Raw genomic sequence first — 20,000 nt, forward strand, 5'->3', positions numbered from 1 at the left:
ACATATATATATATATATATATATATATATATATATATATGTATATATATATATATATATTTATATATATATAAGTTATATATATATATATATATATATATATATGTGTGTATATATATATACATATATATATATATATATATATATATTTATATATATATATATATATATAAATATATATATATATATATATATATATATATATATATATATATATATATATATATATGTATGTATATACACACACACACACATATATATATATATATATATATGTATTTACATACACATATATATATATATATATATATATATATATATATATATATATATATATATCAACATCAGCCATAACGTGTCCACTGAAGGACAAAGGCAGCAGATATGACCTAATCCTGTCTGGATATGATTTCTTAGCTCGATAATCCATCGTTTTCTTTTCCCTTTCCCTGCTTCGTTAGCAGTTTCTAGGGATCCATGCGTTTGTTCTTGTTGTCTATCTATTATTTATCATTCTCATTACGTGTCCTCTCCATGTCCTTTTCTTACATGTTAGAATACCCCCTCCTTTAATTTGCTCTCGTATTCGTGTTTCTTTTTTTCTGTCTCATTACTCCCTCCACAACTCTCTGAGTTGTAACTAGCTTATGTTCTTAGGAATTAGTAAGAACCTTAAGTTTCTGATGCATAGGTTAATACTGGTAGGGCCATCTGAAGAAATACTTTTCTTTTTAGAGAAAGTGGCATTTTACTTTTGCAATTCCTCCCATGATTCACTAAACAGATCTATGGCGTCTGCAAATCTCAAATTATCAAGGTATTCCCATTATTATATATTCTAACATTTTTCCAATCTAATTTTTCAAAAACTTATTTTAGGCATGCTGTGGATAATTTAGGAGAGATAGGGTCTCTCAGTCTAACACCTTTCTCAATTGGAAATTTCTCCCTATACTTCCCGTATAGCTATCTTCAAGTGTTCTAACATAAGATTCATCTATATTTATATATAAATCATCATCATCTCCTCCTACGGCTATTGATGGGAAGGGCGCCTATAAATATATATATATATATATATATATATATATATATATATATATATATATATACATATATATATATATATATATATATATATATATATATATATATATATATATATATATATATATATATATATATATATATATAATATATCTGCTGTTACATATAGTCCAGATTAGGATAATTATAGTTTTATAATTATTTTCCAGCTTAGTCACTAGTGGAAGAAGTATCATTCAAAAACCGTTATCCAACTATAATCCCATTCAGACATCAGTGATCATTTGCAAAGTTAGTAACACCAAAAGCCAAGAAGTTCTTCATTATAGCCACTGTGGTGGATAGTCTGGACTTGAAGATAGTGGAGGCTCTTTTCAAACACCCACATCTTGTGAGCTATATTGGATTTTCTTTGTCATTAAGTTTTACAAACTTGGTGTATCAAACTTAGTGTATTTCTGTTTTTCAATTTATCTATACGGGAAGTACAGCAATCCTAAACCTTCATAAATATAGTGAGAAAATTCCGATTGAGAAGAAGTTTGGTAGGAAGACTCCATCTTACTGGAATCATTCACACTATGCCTAGCAGTAGGTCTAAAGCATTTAAATTGGGAAACTTTAAGAAATAACCTTAATGGAGAATACCTCCATATTTTATAATTTACAGATGACATAGTTTTTTTTAGGAAATCATGGAAGAACTTACAAAAGAGGATAGAAGATTTGAATAAGGTATGCAGAAATGTAGGACTGGAAATCGATACGAGTAAAACTAGTATAATGGTCAAGGAAAATGCAGAGACAGCAAATAAGGGTTATGGACGAAATTCTAGAGATTGTTAATGAATATGCGTATTCAAGACAGACAGTATGTGTTTCCCCAGGACAAGAGAAGGATAGGAATGTGAAGTAGAGCTTTTGATAAAGAAAAGGAGAAAAGTATCACATCAGATTGTCCTACCAGAATAATGATGTGAATAATATGAAGAGACAAAGAAAGAGTAACATAGATAAGAGAGCAAACTAAAGTAGAGGATATTCTAACATGTAACTCTCTCTCTCTCTCTCTCTCTCTCTCTCTCTCTCTCTCTCTCTCTCTCTTTCTCTCTCTCTTTATATATAACGGATTTTGAGCGAAGGGAAAAATCTATTTTTGGGTGAGGTAGCCATGTCGTCCTGATGGAAGTTCCTAAAGGGTAGCTTCCTAGGGTATATTTGACTACAGTGATATTCCCAGAGAATTTTACCTTACGGTATCCAGAATTCTAACTCTTGGAGCGAATATCCCTAAATAAATCTAACAGGGATATGGCGTAATATCAGAGGACGTATTCTTGACACGCCACATAGCTATCTTCACCCCGAACAGTATTAACGCTTCGAGGGGTTACAGTGACAAGAATCTAAAAATGAGAATGAAAAGAGAGCCGATCATAAGGTATCTCTCCTATTCCGTTTCCAATGTGTATCTGACTAAGAAAGCAGCGCCATCTTTATTCCTTGTAGCGATACACGAGGTGCTACAGATACTATATTATAGGGAGGGGTCAATAAGCCCTTTTCACAATAAAAGGAAGGGCGAGTCCATTAGGACGACATGGCTACCCCACCCAAAAACAGATTTTTCGCTTTGCTCAAAATCCGTTTTTTGGGCTCAGCCCATGTCGTCCTAATGGAAGTTTACCAGAGCATTACTGTATCTGTGGATTCTCAACCGGTGCCGTACCCTCAAGAAAGTATTTTCCTGGTCCGTCTAGACCTAGAGACCTATGATGTTACCGTCATACATCATTTCATCTAAGCATGAACTATGTTGGTGCTTCCTGCCCCCTACAGGGAAGAGTCGTACTAGACTCTGGAAAAAGTCTCGAGGAGTACATATTAACTATGGATGACAAAATGACAAGCTTGTATAGTGGTCTCGCCCTATACATTATAAAGCAAAGTTTGTATAAGAGTCACCAATGTCAGTATGAATTCCTGACATCTCCCCCAGTGTGTCTACTCTTATTAAACTATCGGATAACAGTTGTATCCGTATAGGAACAAATTTTGCATCTCTACCAACATCCCCTTAGGGTGCACCATTAATCCTTCCTAAGGAAGGGTTAAAGCGAGTGGATTTTTGCTTGAAGAAACGAACAATCTTAAAAGACATTCCATGTTAAAATTATCCATATTTTAAACTTAATGCTTAGTACATTTCTATTAAAATGAGTGTGGGCGAATAAGACGCAGAGTTCACTATGAACTAGTTTATTAAAAATTTAATAAACATATATATCAGTCAACATTTATAAAATTTATAAAATGTGGACGATATCCATTAAATCATAAAGAAAACAGTAAACAGAGAATATTGTTTCGTCTAAAAGGTACAGATTTTCCACTTTAATCGAATTATTAATAATATTGATACAGTCTGTATTACTGATTATTTACACTAGCGTAAAAAACGCTTGGCACAAGTGTCCGTATTATGCTTTTAGTTCACCAAAGTCAATGGAACAGTTCGTAAGGACACGTTAGTGGCCTATCACTCAGTGTGTAGTAACAGTTTGTGACTACACACCCATCCTTTTAATTAATCGTCCCAAATTAGTTTAATTGTTCCTCGCAGATTTAAACAGCAGGTTTAAGAATTCTACCTGCTGCTACCACAGACCTCTTGAGTTGCTCCACTTGCTTCGCATAGTGCATAAAAAACACCTTGGATGACTACCAGCCGGTGTACGAATGAAGATGTTCAAAGTCCATATAATTAAGGAAATTTTATGGAACTTTCCTCGGATCATGACTTGCGGGTGTACTGTCTGGATCCGCTCTGCGAATAACATAGGTGAGTTTTGCCCTTAGTTGTTTCAGAGATAAATTTGAACCCGAGGTTTCTCCTCTGAACAGCTGTCCTCCTTTAAAGTCTGAAGTTCTATGAAGATAGACCTTTAGGCACTCCACTGGACATAGAGATGCATCTTCCTTCAGAGGGCAGATTCTTTAGGGACCCCACCTGTTGGTGGGTAGCTCGTTCTTGGTAAGAAACGTTGGGTCTGGAAAAAGATTCAGTTCTCCCTCCAAGAACTGGACGTGGCCTTCCTCTCTAGAGAGAGCCACTATTTCACTAACTCTGGCCCTCAAAGCGAGTGCAAACAGAAATATGAGTCTTGAGTCAAATCCTTCTAAGCGCACTCCTCATTGTTCATTATTTAGGTAAAATGAAGAATCTTATCTAGTGACCATGAAATGGGTCTTGGAGGCGCTGAAGGACTAAGCTTAGCACGGGCCTTCGGAATTCATTAAGAACGTCGTTAGAAAGGTCGACCTAAAAGGCATATAGTATCGGTCTTGTCAAGGCAGACTTGCATATTGATATTGTGTTGGCTGCTAAACCCTGCTCATGAAGGTGAATGAAGAATGATAAAAAGAAATCTGTTGAGATTTCTTTTTGGTTTCTTCGCCTTGACAAAGGACAACCGCTTCTTCCATGATACCTCATATTGTCTTCTGGTTTCCTCCAGAAAGTCTATACAGTCTTTTGATACCCCGAATCTTTTTCTCATCGCTAAGGAGAGAAAATCATGAGATGCAGATTTCTGGGTTTTCTGTGATGAAGCGAAGACAGTCGACTTCTGTACTCGCTGAGACAGGGTTGGACCCGGTAGCAGTACAAACTTCAGTCGTACTTCCAATGCCAGAGGGAACCACACGCTGTTTGGCCATTTTTGGGCCACTATTGCTGCTTTCCCTTTGAAGGATCTCAGTTTGTCGAGAACCTTCAAAAGGAGGATGTGCGGAGGGAACAGGTAAATCCTGGACCATCTGTTCCAGTCTAGGGACATAGCGTCCACTGCCTCTGCTAGCGGATCCTCGTATGGGGACACATAACGATGTATTTTCTTGTTGTCTTTCGTCGCAAAGAGGTCTATCTGCAGTTCCGGGACTTGACTCAAGATGAAGGAGAATGATCCTGCGTCTAGGGACCATTCTGACTCTATTGGTGTAAACCTGGATAGAGTGTCTGCTGTCACGTTGCGGACCTCTTGAATGTGAACTGCTGACAGGTGTCATTTTTTCCTTTCCGCCAAGCGGAATATGGCCAACATCACTTGGTTGATTTGAGGCGACCTCGACCCTTGTCGATTCAGGCATCTCACTATCACCTCGCTGTCTAGAACCAATCTTATGTGGGTCGAGTGGCGAGGAGATACTTTCTTTAGTGTCAGAAGTACTGCCATGGCTTCTAGAAAGTTGATGTGAAATGACTTGAAAAGATTGGACCAACCTCCTTGGACTCTCTTCTGGTGAGAGTGGCCTCCCCAGCCTTCCTTTGAAGCGTCTGTGTGGATAGTAACTGACGGGGGAGCAGGTTGAAGAAGTATTGATTTCTTCAGTTGCTTGGCTTTGGACCACGGCTTGAGAAGCGTTCGCAGTCGAGTTGGTAGAGGTCTCATTAAATCTTTTCGCGCGTTTGATGCGTATTTTCTCCAGACTCCTGTTGCATCCTTTAGCTGTGCTCTTAGCACTGGATCTGTTATCGAAGCAAACTGTAGAGAGCCCAGCACTCTCTCCTGTTTGTGTCTTGACATCCATTTGGATTTCAATAGTCTCTTGACAGATCATGCTATTTCTTTCCTATTTTTTCCATGAATGGAAAGTCGATGTCACTTCAAATTCCAGTGGATTCCCAACCACTGAAATTTTTGAGCTGGAGATAGTCGAGACTTTTTGATGTTGATCTTGAATCCCAGATGGTCCAGGAACTGGATCACTATCTTGGAGGCTTGCATGCATTCTGTCCTGGATGCTGCCCACACCAGCCAGTCGTCCAAGTAGGCCACTACTTGGATCCCTTTTAGGCGTAATTGATGGACGGTTGCGTTCGCAAGCTTCGTGAAAATCCTTGGGGCTATGTTTAGCCCGAATGGCATGGCCTGGCCTTCTGTGGTTCTAGCTTGGGTGTTGATCATACACACACACATACACAGGCGCGCGCACACACACACATAGATATATATATATATATATATATATATATATATATATATATATATATATATATATATATATATATATATATATATATATATATACAGTATCTAGGACAATGTCCTGCTAATTTGGTCACTGTCACTATCCTTTGCGTCTGCCACTTAATAAAGGTAATGAGAATTAGTAGTAAAAACCAATTAGATTCTCGGAAAGGTGATTTATTGATGGGCTTATCAAGTAATTTTATTACCCCAAGAGTAATTTCATACATATACAGGATAATACTTCTTTATGCATTATTTTTACATACAAAAAAGAAGAAATGATCGCGTATGTAATAATATACGTTAATTTCTAGTAAAGAAAATTTTTAAATTTTCATTAGTTAATACTACTAAGGTATCGATGATTGATAATTTATTCCGACGGTAAAATGAAATAAGCCATGTTACCGGATGTTGGATCACTATTATAGTAATATAGCAGTGTGATCGAGCCGTCAAAAATGACGTCTGATTATAGATAGATATGCACGCACACGCACAGGCACACGCACACCTACACACTCACAGATTCAACACTTCCCAATCCTTCTCCCTTTTAACTACAACACGGCAGCTTCGGCAATATGTGAGAGATGGTGGTTTCGGAGTGTGCCTCTGGGGATAGGCCCCTCACCAGATTATCATTACTCTCTCCCCTCATACCAGAGAGACAGGGATAGACCGAAATGTCATACGTCTGGCAATACCACTGAATATGGCAGGCAAGATATATATATATATATATATATATATATATATATATATATATATATATATATATATATATATATATATATATGTATATATATACATATATATATAAACATATATATATATATATGTATATATATATATATATATATATATATATATATATATATATATATAGAGCCTGACACGTTGCTCCTTATTATAAAGGGGAGATGCCCCTCATGCCTAGGACACGAACACTTACATTTAAGAAAACTGTAGTCAGGACCGCTTATAAATATTACTTCTGTTTAACAGAAGAAACCCCAAAATATGAAGAAAATTAAAAAATATTTATGCAAGTTTCGAAAATCCTATTCATTTAAGCTAATAAGAATGTTTACTGGATGTATACTTTAAAAACATACGAAGAAGAAAGCTAAGTTATTTTACTATAATTCTAAACTTTTAAACTATTAACATAGGCCTACATTAAGGTAATCTTAAAAAAAAATAAACTAAACAGACAACAGACATCGATAATCTATATTGGATTACTTACTATTCCCAGAAATGAGTTATTCTTTAAGTACTAATTCTATTATATTTATCTCCCTATCATATTCTCATTTAATCTTTTTTTTTCTTTTTTTGTATTCTGAAGGGGAAGAGGAATTATATCGCCTCATTCGATATAAAAAAATTATTTTTGTATAGTTTTTTAAAGTAAATTTTCTGGCTGCTTGAGGGTACACTCGTGCACACTATTCTATCATGTTTCTCTTCCTGTTGTTCCTTTGAAGTTTTTATCTTCTTGTTATTTTCAAGTTTTTATAGTTTATATATTAACGATTTATTTTAATTTTATTATTGTTCTTAAACTTCTTTTGTAGTTTTCCTTACTTCCTTTACTCACTGGGCTATTTTTTCTGTTGGAGCCCTTGGGCTTATAGCATCCTGCTTTTCCAACTAGGGTTGTAGCTTAGCAAGTAATAACAACAACAACAAAAATAACAATGATGATAATAATAACAATGATAATAATAATAATAATAATAATAATAATAATAATAATAATAATAATGATAATAACATGGGAAATACATGAAAATATTTGGATAACGATCTGCACCTCAGATAATTAGCAGTTAGTTTTACCTGACCTTCTCTTTCTGTCTTAATTTCTTATACTCAAGTGTGTGATACCCTTGCGTTCCAGGCCCTCATTGAAAAGGCCATGAAACAGAACGAGAGGCAGTTGGCCTCGTGTTCAAAAGCTATTAAGATAACTGTTTTATCAGTTTACGGCTTTGCCATTCATTATCATTTAAAGTCTTTCTCTCTCATTGAGTGTGTTTTACATTGCCTAAAAAAAAAAAAACTAGTCTCTCAAATATCTGCACAATCTAGTTTTTTCATACAGTTGCCCTACTGTTCTAACTCATATAATTATCAAGATTTTCTATTCCTTATTCAGTTCTTATTTTGATAGTTTAATAGCACCATTTTGTTCTCTTTAAGAATGTCATTCTTATTTTACATATGCAATATTAGACTTCAAGAATTTTTTTCATCGTTATTTTTGATAGATCAAATTCTATCTCAATGACTGTGGTCCGTTCTATAATTTTCTAACTTTAACGTCCTGTTTTATATCTTCTGTCGTGGATAGTGCAACATCCCCATTCCTATTTTATAGTGGTGTTCCGCAAAGCGCCGTTCTTTCACTCATAGCCTTTTTATCTACATACTAAATTTTTTTTTTTTTTTTTTTTTCAGCCTACCTTTTCATTCCTAAATGCTTAAGCTGATTATTATTTCATGTCCTTCCTTCGTCTTTAGAAAACGGTCTCGATTGGCTCTTCTTTGAGGTACCTCTGAATCTATAGAGTGCACTTGATAAGAACTTTACAACGAATCATTAACTATTTATTTGTACGTCAGTTTCTTTTAGATAGATTTTCCCTTTAAAACTAATGATTTGTTTATATGTTTAGAACGTTTAACTTTCATTCAATAATTAACTAAGGGATAGGAAATAGATTTTTATATCAAATACATTTTTCGTTGGTTTGCAGATATCTTTTTCCCATAACCACCACGTCGAGTAAATCTACCTCCAAATCAGCCTCCATGACCTTAAAAAGATCCGCCTCCAAAGTCCCAATTATAACTACCACTGAATGATCTGCCTCCATGTCCACCTCCAAATCTAGTTCCTCCATAGGACTGGCACCCAAAAAGGTTACCAATAAAGTCATCTCCTTGGCTACCACTGAAGGATCCACCTTCGAAGGCTTCTCCATCGAATGCCCCTACTCCAAATCCTCCTTTGTGACCTGCAGAGCACATGGCTACGTTGGAGGTCACTGTTAGTCTCACCAGAATTTTCTGAAGATAAGGACAAAGTTATTCTTTCAAACACTGTTTAAGAATTCGTAATTTTAATCGGAAATTATTCGTAAGAATATACTGTTCTCAGCCGTATTTTCAGTAAATACAGGCGACCGTACTTTTTACCTTACCTTTTTATCATCTTCTATGGGTTGATGACTGTAATGTCACTCCTTAACGTCAATATATCCATTTTTAAAACGATAAATGTATGGTAACCTTTGTTCCACGATTTCTACCGTTTTTTATTGGAAAAAATTTAATAGTGTATTAAAGAACGCATAGAGCTTATATGTGTGAAATGAGTTATTGCCATTTTAGATTATACTTTCAAAATGCCCGTTAACATTATCATTATTATTATTATTATTATTATTATTATTATTATTATTATTATTATTATTATTATTATTATTATTATTATTATTATTACTACTTTCCAAGTAAATGGGAAAAACCATAACCCAAACACGGATTAGTCACTGAAACGAGTTTTTTTCCCCCACGGTCAATCTCTTGCCCTTCTTTTGCATGACCTTCCTGATTAGGTCCAAGAGAGATTTCCTCAAGAGAGTATAAAAGCAATACACGGCGAAGCTGAAGACAGAGTTCCACTGTTTCCTTCCCCAGAGAAAGAACTCTTTCACATAATGGTAAGGATTATTGACAGCCTTCAAATCTCTACGAGGCTTAAACTCTTCTATAGCTTCTGAAGTTCACCTCTCAGTCATTAAAAGTGTAGTTCCCATAATGTGTGGACTGCGTAGAAGGAGATTTTTACTTTTTTTATAGTATAAATATGAATGGAAAAGAATTTTAAGAAAAATTTGGAGAATATTTTTTTAACAACATCACTCAAAAAAGTTGCAAATATCAAAAGTTTTCTAGAAATCGATTCATTTATATATTTGTAGTTGGCTTTACCTCAACAACAGTAAAAATAACTAATGATTTCATTATAGTAAGTCAGAAAATGACAATTATTCCTTCATTTTAGTATATTCTTACTTACCATTATTCAAGGTGGTTTTGATATGAATGTCTGGTGATAATATACCATAAGGAAAAGATTTAAACGCCAAAAAGAATCACAAATTGACACAAGATAACAAGAAAATAACATACATGATATTGATGCCATGGGCTCGAGTATCCAACCCATTTAAAAAAGTAATCATTGAGTTATTTTTCCTTTTAATTCCGAGTTAAATCTATTCACAAAGTTTTCATGATGGCAGAAAATAATTAAACAATTTTATTTCCTTTGCAGAAACTATTGCTGATCACCGCCTTAGCCACAGTCGTGGCCCTGTGCCATGCAGGTGGTAGTAAAGGTGGATTCGGTGGAGGTGGATTTGGAGGAGGAGGTGGATTTGGAGGAGGAGGTGGATTTGGAGGTGGATCTTTCGGTGGCGGTCATGGAGCCGGCATTGGAGGGGGATCCCTTGGTGGCCGTTCATATGGAAGCCGTGGTATTGGAGGAGGATCCTTTGGAGGTGGACACGGAGGAGGTTCCTTTGGAGGTGGAAACGGAGGAGGATCCTTTGGAGGTGGACACGGAGGTGGATCCTTCGGAGGTGGATCCTTTGGAGGCGGTAAAGGAGGCTCCTTTGGAGGTGGCTCTCTTGGTGGTGGACATGGAGGAGGATTTGGAGGCAATGGTGGTTCCATTGGAGGTGGATTCTCCGGTGGCCGGCGATACGGATAATAAATTTTGTAAATTGTACAATGGTTATTAAATAATCGCCGCTGAAGAATTTAATTTTATTACTCCATTCTGTGTGCAAAATATGTTAGTTTTTAATCTTTGACCTTTATTTCCGACAAAGGAGTTTTTTTTTTATCTATTCAAATATCTCATATAATTAAAGAATGACTTAATCATAGCAGAGTTTGTTTTTATCCAGTAAATTTAAACGAACTTTGTCTTGTAATTCCAGATGATTTTACTCCATGGGATTATATTTCATATTTTTCTAGCAAAAAGGCATCCCAATCTGACCTTTATACTCAGAAGGACCTTTTTGTAATAGCTGTTGTTATCTTTTATTGTATACCAATTATGATGAAACATGAATGGCTAATATACGGAAAGGAACTGCAAATAAATATGTATAATTATTGAGAACCCTTCCCGTCAGCTTTCCTTTTAGTAAACATCAGGAATAACCCAACACTTGATTGTATAGATATGCATATGCATAGGTGTGTATATATTAACACGAAAATATGTAAATATATATACACATACAAACACACACATAAGTGTATATATATATATATATATATATATATATATATATATATATATGTATACACACACACACACACACACACACACATATATATATATATATATATATATATATATATATATATATATATATATATATATATATATATCAACATCATCCGTAACTTGTCCACTGAAGGACAAAGGCAGCAGACATGACCTAATCCCATCTGGTTATGATTTCTTAGCTCCTTAATCCATAGTTTTCTTTTCCCTTTCCCTGCCTCGTTAGCAGTTTCTAGGGATCCATACTTTTGTTCTTCTTGTCTATCTATTATTTATCATTCTCATTACGTGTCCTCTCCATGTCCTTTTCTTACATGTTAGAATACCCCCTACTTTAATTTGCTCTCGTATTCATGTTTCTTTTTTTCTGTCTCGTTACTCTTTCCATAACTCCCCGAGTTGTAACTAGCTTATGTTCTTAAGAATTAGTAAGAACCTTAAGATTCTGATGCATAAGTTAACACTGGTAGGGCCATCTGAAGAAATACTTTTCCATTTAGAGAAAGTGGCATTTTACTTTTGCAATTCCTCCCATGATTCACTAAACAGATCTATGGCATCTGCAAATCTCAAGTTATTAGGGTATTCCCATTAATATATATTCAAACATTTTCCCAATCTAATTTTTCAAAAACTTATTTTAGGCATGCTGTGATAATTTAGGAGAGATAGGGTCTCTCAGTCTAACACCTTTCTCAATTGGAAATTTCTCCCTATACTTCCCGTATAGATATCTTCAAGTGTTCTAACATAGGATTCATCTATATCTATATGTAAATCATCATCATCTCCTCCTACGGCTATTGACAGGAAGGGCGCCTATGAATATATATATATATATATATATATATATATATATATATATATATATATATATATATATCTATATCTATATATATATATATATATATATATATATATATATATATATATATATATATGTACATATATAAGCATATATATGTATACATATATATATATATATATATATATATATATATATATATATATATATATACATATATATATATACATATATATATATATATATATATATATATATATATATATATATATATATCTGCTGTTATATATAATCCAGATTAGGATAATTATAGTTTTAGAATTATTTTCCAGCTTAGTCAGTAGTGGAAGAAGTTTATAACTTGGGCGTCTCAGTACTCTTTCACCATGCAGTAATTAACTTCCGATTGTTAATGTATGTTTTATATAAATGTGAGAGTATCATTCAAAAACCGTTATCCAACTATAATCCCAATCAGACATCAGTGATCATTTGCAAAGTGAGTAATACCAAAAGCCAAGAAGTTCTTCATTATAGCCTCTGTGGTGGATAGTCCGGACTTGAAGATAGTGGAGGCTCTTTTCAAACACCCACATCTTATGTGCTATATTGTATTTTCTTTGTCATTAAGTTTTACAAACTTAGTATATCAAACTTAGTGTATTTCTGTTTCCCAATTTATCTATACGGGAAGTACAGTAATCCTAAACCTTCATAAATATAGTGATAAAATTCCGATTGAGAAGAAATTCGGTAGGAAGACTCCATCTTACTTGAATCATTCACACTATGCCTAGAAGTAGGTCTAAAGCATTTAAATTGGGAAACTTTAAGAAATAACCTTAATGGAGAATACCTCCACATTTTAGAATTTGCAGATGACATAGTTGGTTTTAGGAAATCATGGGAGGACTTACAAAAGATGATAGAAGATTTAAAAAAGGAATGCAGAAATGTAGGACTGAAAATTGATACGAGTAAAACTAGTATAATGGTCAATGAAAATGCAGAGACAGCAAATAAAGGTTATGGACGAACCTCTTCAGATTATTAATGAATATACGTATTTAAGATAGACAGTAAGTGTTTCCCCAGGACACGAGAAGGATAGGAACATGAAGGAGAGCTTTTGATAAAGAAAAGGAGAAAAATATCAAATCAGATTGTCCTACCAGAATAATGATGTGTATAACATGAAGAGACAGAGAAAGAGCAACATGGATACGAGAGCAAACTAAAGTAGAGGATATTCTAACATGTAACTCTCTCTCTCTCTCTCTCTCTCTCTCTCTCTCTCTCTCTCTCTCTCTCTCTCTCTCTGTATATATATATATATATATATATATATATATATATATATATATATATATATAAATTGAATCAAAAGGTATTTTTGTAAAAATTAAACATGCTTTTGGTAAAGAATTCATTAGCATACACATCGGAAGATATTCTTATAGTCTTTGATTTCCCAAATATATACTTCAGGAATAAAGTCTTCAGATTTCATGAGATAGAGTTTTCTTAAATTTTCTTAAAAAATATTCGTTTTCTGCAAATTCTACTTCAGTATTTAACCCTATGCAAAACATGAATATTTAAATATATCCTAGGTTCAGAAAAAAAGAAAAGCAATTTAAAATTTTTATTTCAAACGGTTACATGCTATATTTGCTATTTTTATTTTTAATTGAGGAATCGAGATAATCGCCTAATAACCAAAACATGTAATTTAACTTGATTTCAAGAATAGATTGAATCAGATTATGAAAAAGTATAATTTGAAACAAAGGATTTTATACATTGAATAGAATGATTTTTTTTTTTTTTGTGTTTTATCATTTGTAATAGCTATTATACAATTTGGAAAATCTATTATCCATATCGGCGACCACCAGAGAATCCACTTCCTCCCAAGGAACCACCATGACCTCCTCCAAATCCTCCGCCCTGTCCACCACCAAGAGAGCCACCTCCAAAGGATCCTCCTTTACCGCCTCCAAAAGATCCACCTCCAAAGGATCCTCCTCCGTGTCCACCTCCAAAGGATCCTCCTCCGTGTCCACCTCCAAAGGATCCTCCTCCAGAACCACGGCTTCCATATGAGCGGCCACCGAGGGATCCACCTCCAATGCCTCCTCCATGACCGCCACCGAAAGATCCTCCTCCAAATCCACCTCCACCTCCAAATCCACCTCCTCCTCCAAATCCACCTCCGCCGAATCCGCCTTTACTACCACCTGCGTGGCACAGGGCCACGACTGTGGCTAAGGCGGTGATCAGCAATAGTTTCTGTAAAGGAAATAGAGTAGTTTAATCATTTTTGTAATAAAAAGAGCATTAGGAATTCATGTGAGTCAGAAAAAAAAATTTCTGGGTGATTTCCTTTTTAAATTGACTAGACATTCAATCTTTTGCAATCAATATCATATTCGTTATTTTCTTGTTATTTTGGGTCAGTTTTTTCTAGTTTTAATGTTGTGATTCCAATTGGCTTTTAGATCTTTTTCTCAAATTGAAACCAGAAATTAGTATCAAAATCAGCCTAGAGTAAAGTTAACTAAGAATATTTAAATATAAAACGACAACTAATTGACCTATCTGAGTCATGGTAATAAAAGTATTTGTTTTTTCTACTGTTGTGGAGTTAAGTTAAAGTCAACTACAAAGAATTGTGTTTTAATATTTATAACATTCTTTGGTGTTTTTTGTGATATTTTTAAAAACCTTTATCAAATTTCTTTAAAAAGATACTTTCATTTATTCTCATAATAAATAGACGAAATAAACATAAGCAGTCCACACATTATGCGGACCACATTTGTCATGATTGAAGATTGAAGCTACGGAAGACTTTAAGCCACATGGAAGTTTAATGGCTACCAATAATCCTTACCATTATGTGGAAGAGTTCTTTCTTTGGGGAAGGAAACACTGAAACTGTGTCTTCAGCTTCGCCGTTTGGTGCTTTTATACTCTCTTGAGGGAATCATCCTTGGCCTTATGCAGTGAGGTTATGTGAAAAAGGGCAAGAGGTTGACCTTGGGAAAATGAGAATTGTTTCAGTGACTAATCCGTGTTTGCGTTATCATTTTACTATTTAAATATACCCGTTATTTCACTACTTATAAATCTATCCCTTTACTAATACAGTCTGATAATGTTTTCGGTTCTTGGAGTTTTGAATATTGTTAATCTTTTCTTTTATATTTTTTTACTCTGTAATTTTTTCATTTCATGCATTTTTATTATCATGAAATATTTTATATAATATATATATTCTTTTTTTTTTCTTTGACTATTTCATATATTTAATTAAATTTTCTTTTAGCCTTCTTTATCTTTCCCGTTGATATTGAGCCCCAAGAAGAAAACGAAGTGAATTTGAGTATTCGTTGTGGTATTAAGCTTGCTTCACACGGGCTGATTTTTTTTTTCCGGGAGTGTTCTTTGACTATTATTTATCATACTATGCACACATCACATGTTGTTTGGAATAGAAAAGAAGCTCGTTGCATATGTGAATGATGCTACTCTCTTTGCATCAATTCCATTTCCTGAATGTAGATCGGAGGTTTCTGAATCCTTTAGTAGAGGCCCAGAAAAAAACACTGCGTGGTGAAATTATGAAGTATGAAGTTGAAAGAATAGTGGCTCCTCAATATCCGGATTTCAACATTGATAATGTTTCTTTAAATCTGTATGACTCTTTTGAAATTATAGGTGAGATTCTTGATAGCAAATTAACTTTTTTGAAACATATTATATGTGTCTCTTCCTCAGTTGCACAAAAAATAGCTTATTGAGGAAGTCTTCCAAAAACATTTCGGCGATCAATCTATTCTGAAGTTCTTTAATTCTTTTATTATTCCTTGTTTTGAGCATTTTTATACTGTCTGGTCTTCGGCTTCCTAATCTCATTTTAATTAGTTAGACAGGAACTTATGTTCTATTAAATTTCTTATTGCTGATCTAGATATTAATCTTTATCACCGTTGTTCAGTTAGTTCATTTTGAATATTGCATAAGAATTTTCATAATTCTGACCATCCTTTGCGTTGAGATCTTCCCACACAGTAGCATCCTGTTCGTATTACTAGGTATACTTTAATTCTAGTATTCATGCCTTCTCCATCATAAAGCTTAATGCTACACAGTATTCGAGAAGTTTTATTCCAGTTGTGACCAAATTGTAGAATGATCTTCCTAATCAAGTAGTTGAATCATAGGAACTTCAAAAGTTCTAACGTGGAGCGAATGTTTTTATGTTGAATAGGCTGACATAAACATCCTTTTATAGTTTATGTATGAAATATCGATTTTGATGTTGTTACTGTTCTTAAAAGATTTCATATTAATTGTTAAACACTTTTCTTATAGTTTATTCCTTTCCCTTCCTCACTGGGCTATTTCTCTCTGTTGGAGCCCTTAGGCCTATAGTATCTAGCTTTTCTAACACATACACATATATATTTTATGTATATATATCGTATGTATATATATATATCTATATAAACTGTATATATATATATATATATATATATCATATATATATATATATGTATATATATATATATATATATATATATATATATATATATATATATATATATATATATATATATATATTGCTACGGTATGTATGTAGAGAGAGAGAGAGAGAGAGAGAGAGAGAGAGAGAGAGAGAATGAATAAATGGGAATAACCATAACGCAAACACGGATTAGTCACTGAAACAAGTTTTTTCCCCCACCGTCAATCTCTTTCCCTTCTTTTGCATGACCTTCCTGATTAGGTCCAAGAGAGATTTCCTCAAGAGAGTATAAAAGCAATACACGGAGGAGCTGAAGACACAGTTCCACTGTTTCCTTCCCCAAAGAAAGAACTCTTCCACATAATGGTAACCGTTATTGACAGCCATCAAATCTCTACGAGGCTTCAACTCTTCTATAGCTTCTGAAGTTCACCTCTCAGTCATTACAAGTGTGGTCCCCATAATGTGTGGACTGCGTAGAAGGAGATTTTCACTTTTTTATATAGTGTAAATATCAATAGAAAAGAATTTTAAGAAAAATTTGGAGAATATTTTTTTAACAACATCACTCAAAAAAGTTGCAAATATTAAAAGTTTTCTAGAAATCGATTCATTTATATATTTGTAGTTGGCTTTACCTCAACAACAGTAAAAATAACTAATGATTTTATTATTGTAAGTCAGAAAATGACAATTATTCCTTCATTTTAGAATATTCTTACTTACCATTATTCAAGGTGGTTTTGATATGAATGTCTGACGATAATATACCATAAGGAAAAGATTTGAACGCCAAAAAGAATCACAAATTGACATAAGATAACAAGAAAATAACATACATGATTTGATACCATGGGCTCGAGTATCCAACCCATTTGAAAAAGTAATCATTAAGTTATTTTTCCTTTTCTTTCCGAGTTAAATCTATTCACAAAGTTTTCATGATGGCAGAAAATAATTAAACAATTTTATTTCCTTTGCAGAAACTATTGCTGATCACCGCCTTAGCCACAGTCGTGGCCCTGTGCCATGCAGGTGGTAGTAAAGGCGGATTCGGTGGAGGTGGATTTGGAGGAGGAGGTGGATTTGGAGGAGGAGGTGGATTTGGAGGAGGAGGTGGATTTGGAGGTGGATCTTTCGGTGGCGGTCATGGAGCCGGCATTGGAGGGGTATCCCTCGGTGGACGTTCATATGGAAGCCGTGGTATTGGAGGAGGATCCTTTGGAGGTGGACACGGAGGAGGTTCCTTTGGAGGTGGAAACGGAGGAGGATCCTTTGGAGGTGGACACGGAGGTGGATCCTTCGGAGGTGGATCCTTTGGAAGCGGTAAAGGAGGCTCCTTTGGAGGTGGCTCTCTTGGTGGTGGACATGGAGGAGGATTTGGAGGCAATGGTGGTTCCATTGGAGGTGGATTCTCCGGTGGCCGCCGATACGGATAATAAATTTTGTAAATTGTACAATAGTTATTAAATAATCGCAGCTGATGAATTAAATTTTATTACTCCATTCCGTGTGTAAAATATGTTAATTTTTAATCGTTGACCTTTATTTCCAACTAAAGAGTTTTTTTATCTATTCAAATATCTCATATAATTAAAGAATGACTTAATCATAGAAGAATTTATTTTTATCCAGTAAATTTAAACGAACTTCGTCTTGTAATTCCAGATGATTTTACTCCATAGGATTATATTTCATATTTTCTTTAGTAAAAAGGCATCCCAATCTGGCTTTTATACTCAGAAGAACCTTTTTGTAATAGCTGTTGTTATCTTTTATTGTATACCAATTATGATGAAACATGAATGGCTAATATACGGAAAGGAACTGCAAATAATTACGTATTATTATTGAGAATCTTTCCCATCAGCTTTCATTTTAGTAAGAAAAAATTTTGCTATCATTATGAATTTGAAAAGTGGCCAATGAATAAACATTAGGAATAACATAACACTTGATTGTATAGATATGCATATGTATAGGTGTGTATATATTAACACGAAAATATGTAAATATTCATACACATACAAACACACACATAAGTATATATATATATATGATAAATTTTGCACATTTTTACGTGTTTTTCATATTCAAATAAGCCATATATATTTTTGATACATTAATGTCTGGATTCTCTTAACGACCTCGGGATCAGAGCCCCAGGCGAAATCACACAAAGACAAGAGCTTGGCTCCGGCCGGGAATCGAACCCTGGTCGGCAAGCTTGTATAGACAGTGACTAAGCCACTTGGCCACGGAGAAAGATAAAAGTCAATGACAATTCTTCTGTACTTATACCTGTCGAATTCAGGTATTTTGTACTTAGAATTGAAATCAACCCATCTTCACCATCGTAGCTAATTGGTAGTTTGTTACTTGGCATTCAATTAATGATAAATTTTGCACATTTTTACGTGTTTTTCATATTCAAATAAGCCATATATATTTTTGATACATTAATGTCTGGATTCTCTTAACGACCTCGGGATCAGAGCCCCAGGCGAAATCACACAAAGACAAGAGCTTGGCTCCGGCCGGGAATCGAACCCTGGTCGGCAAGCTTGTATAGACAGTGACTAAGCCACTTCGTGGCCAAGTGGCTTAGTCACTGTCTATACAAGCTTGCCGACCAGGGTTCGATTCCCGGCCGGAGCCAAGCTCTTGTCTTTGTGTGATTTCACCTGGGGCTCTGATCCCGAGGTCGTTAAGAGAATCCAGACATTAATGTATCAAAAATATATATGGCTTATTTGAATATGAAAAACACATAAAAATGTGTAAAATTTATCATATATATATATATATATATATATATATATATATATATATATATAATTATGTCACAGGAGGGTATTCATTAAGAAAAAATCCAGCTATTTACTATAATCTATAACAAAAGCATTGAAATAGAGTAAAGCCTTACATTTTAGTTATGGTCAGCAACTCTTCTAGAAGAACACTCCAAAATCAAACCATTGTTCTCTAGTCTTTGGTAGTCCATAGCCTCACCATGGTCTTCCACTATCTTAGGTTGGAGTTCTCTTGCTTGAAGGTACACTCGGGCACACTATCTAATTTATCTTCGTCCTATTTTGTTAAAGTGTTCATAATTTATATAGGAAATATTTATTTTAATGTTGTTACTGTTATTAAAATATATAATTTTTCCGTCTCCTTTCCTCACTGAGCATTTTC

At 34.3% G+C, this 20,000-nt stretch overlaps 3 protein-coding genes across 3 annotated transcripts; 2 read left to right on the forward strand and 1 right to left on the reverse strand.

Moving 5' to 3' along the window:
• The first annotated feature begins 10,289 nt into the window (after nucleotides 1–10,289).
• Nucleotides 10,290–10,872, forward strand: LOC137655181 (uncharacterized). The gene is made up of 2 exons (XM_068389064.1): nucleotides 10,290–10,313; nucleotides 10,435–10,872. Exons 1-2 carry the CDS (start codon nucleotides 10,290–10,292, stop codon nucleotides 10,870–10,872), a joined length of 462 nt encoding a protein of 153 aa, XP_068245165.1.
• Nucleotides 10,873–14,143: 3,271 nt separating this feature from the next.
• Nucleotides 14,144–16,351, reverse strand: LOC137655182 (acanthoscurrin-1-like). The gene is made up of 2 exons (XM_068389065.1): nucleotides 16,316–16,351; nucleotides 14,144–14,560 (listed from the first exon to the last, which is right to left on the reverse strand). Exons 1-2 carry the CDS (start codon nucleotides 16,349–16,351, stop codon nucleotides 14,144–14,146), a joined length of 453 nt encoding a protein of 150 aa, XP_068245166.1.
• A 785-nt stretch (nucleotides 16,352–17,136) lies between these two features.
• LOC137654993 (acanthoscurrin-1-like) lies at nucleotides 17,137–18,278 on the forward strand. The gene is made up of 2 exons (XM_068388889.1): nucleotides 17,137–17,168; nucleotides 17,786–18,278. Exons 1-2 carry the CDS (start codon nucleotides 17,166–17,168, stop codon nucleotides 18,239–18,241), a joined length of 459 nt encoding a protein of 152 aa, XP_068244990.1. The 5' UTR covers nucleotides 17,137–17,165; the 3' UTR covers nucleotides 18,242–18,278.
• The last annotated feature ends 1,722 nt before the right edge of the window (nucleotides 18,279–20,000 follow it).

The sequence above is a fragment of the Palaemon carinicauda genome, chromosome 16, assembly GCF_036898095.1.
Source record: "Palaemon carinicauda isolate YSFRI2023 chromosome 16, ASM3689809v2, whole genome shotgun sequence".
Lineage (NCBI taxonomy): Eukaryota > Metazoa > Arthropoda > Malacostraca > Decapoda > Palaemonidae > Palaemon > Palaemon carinicauda.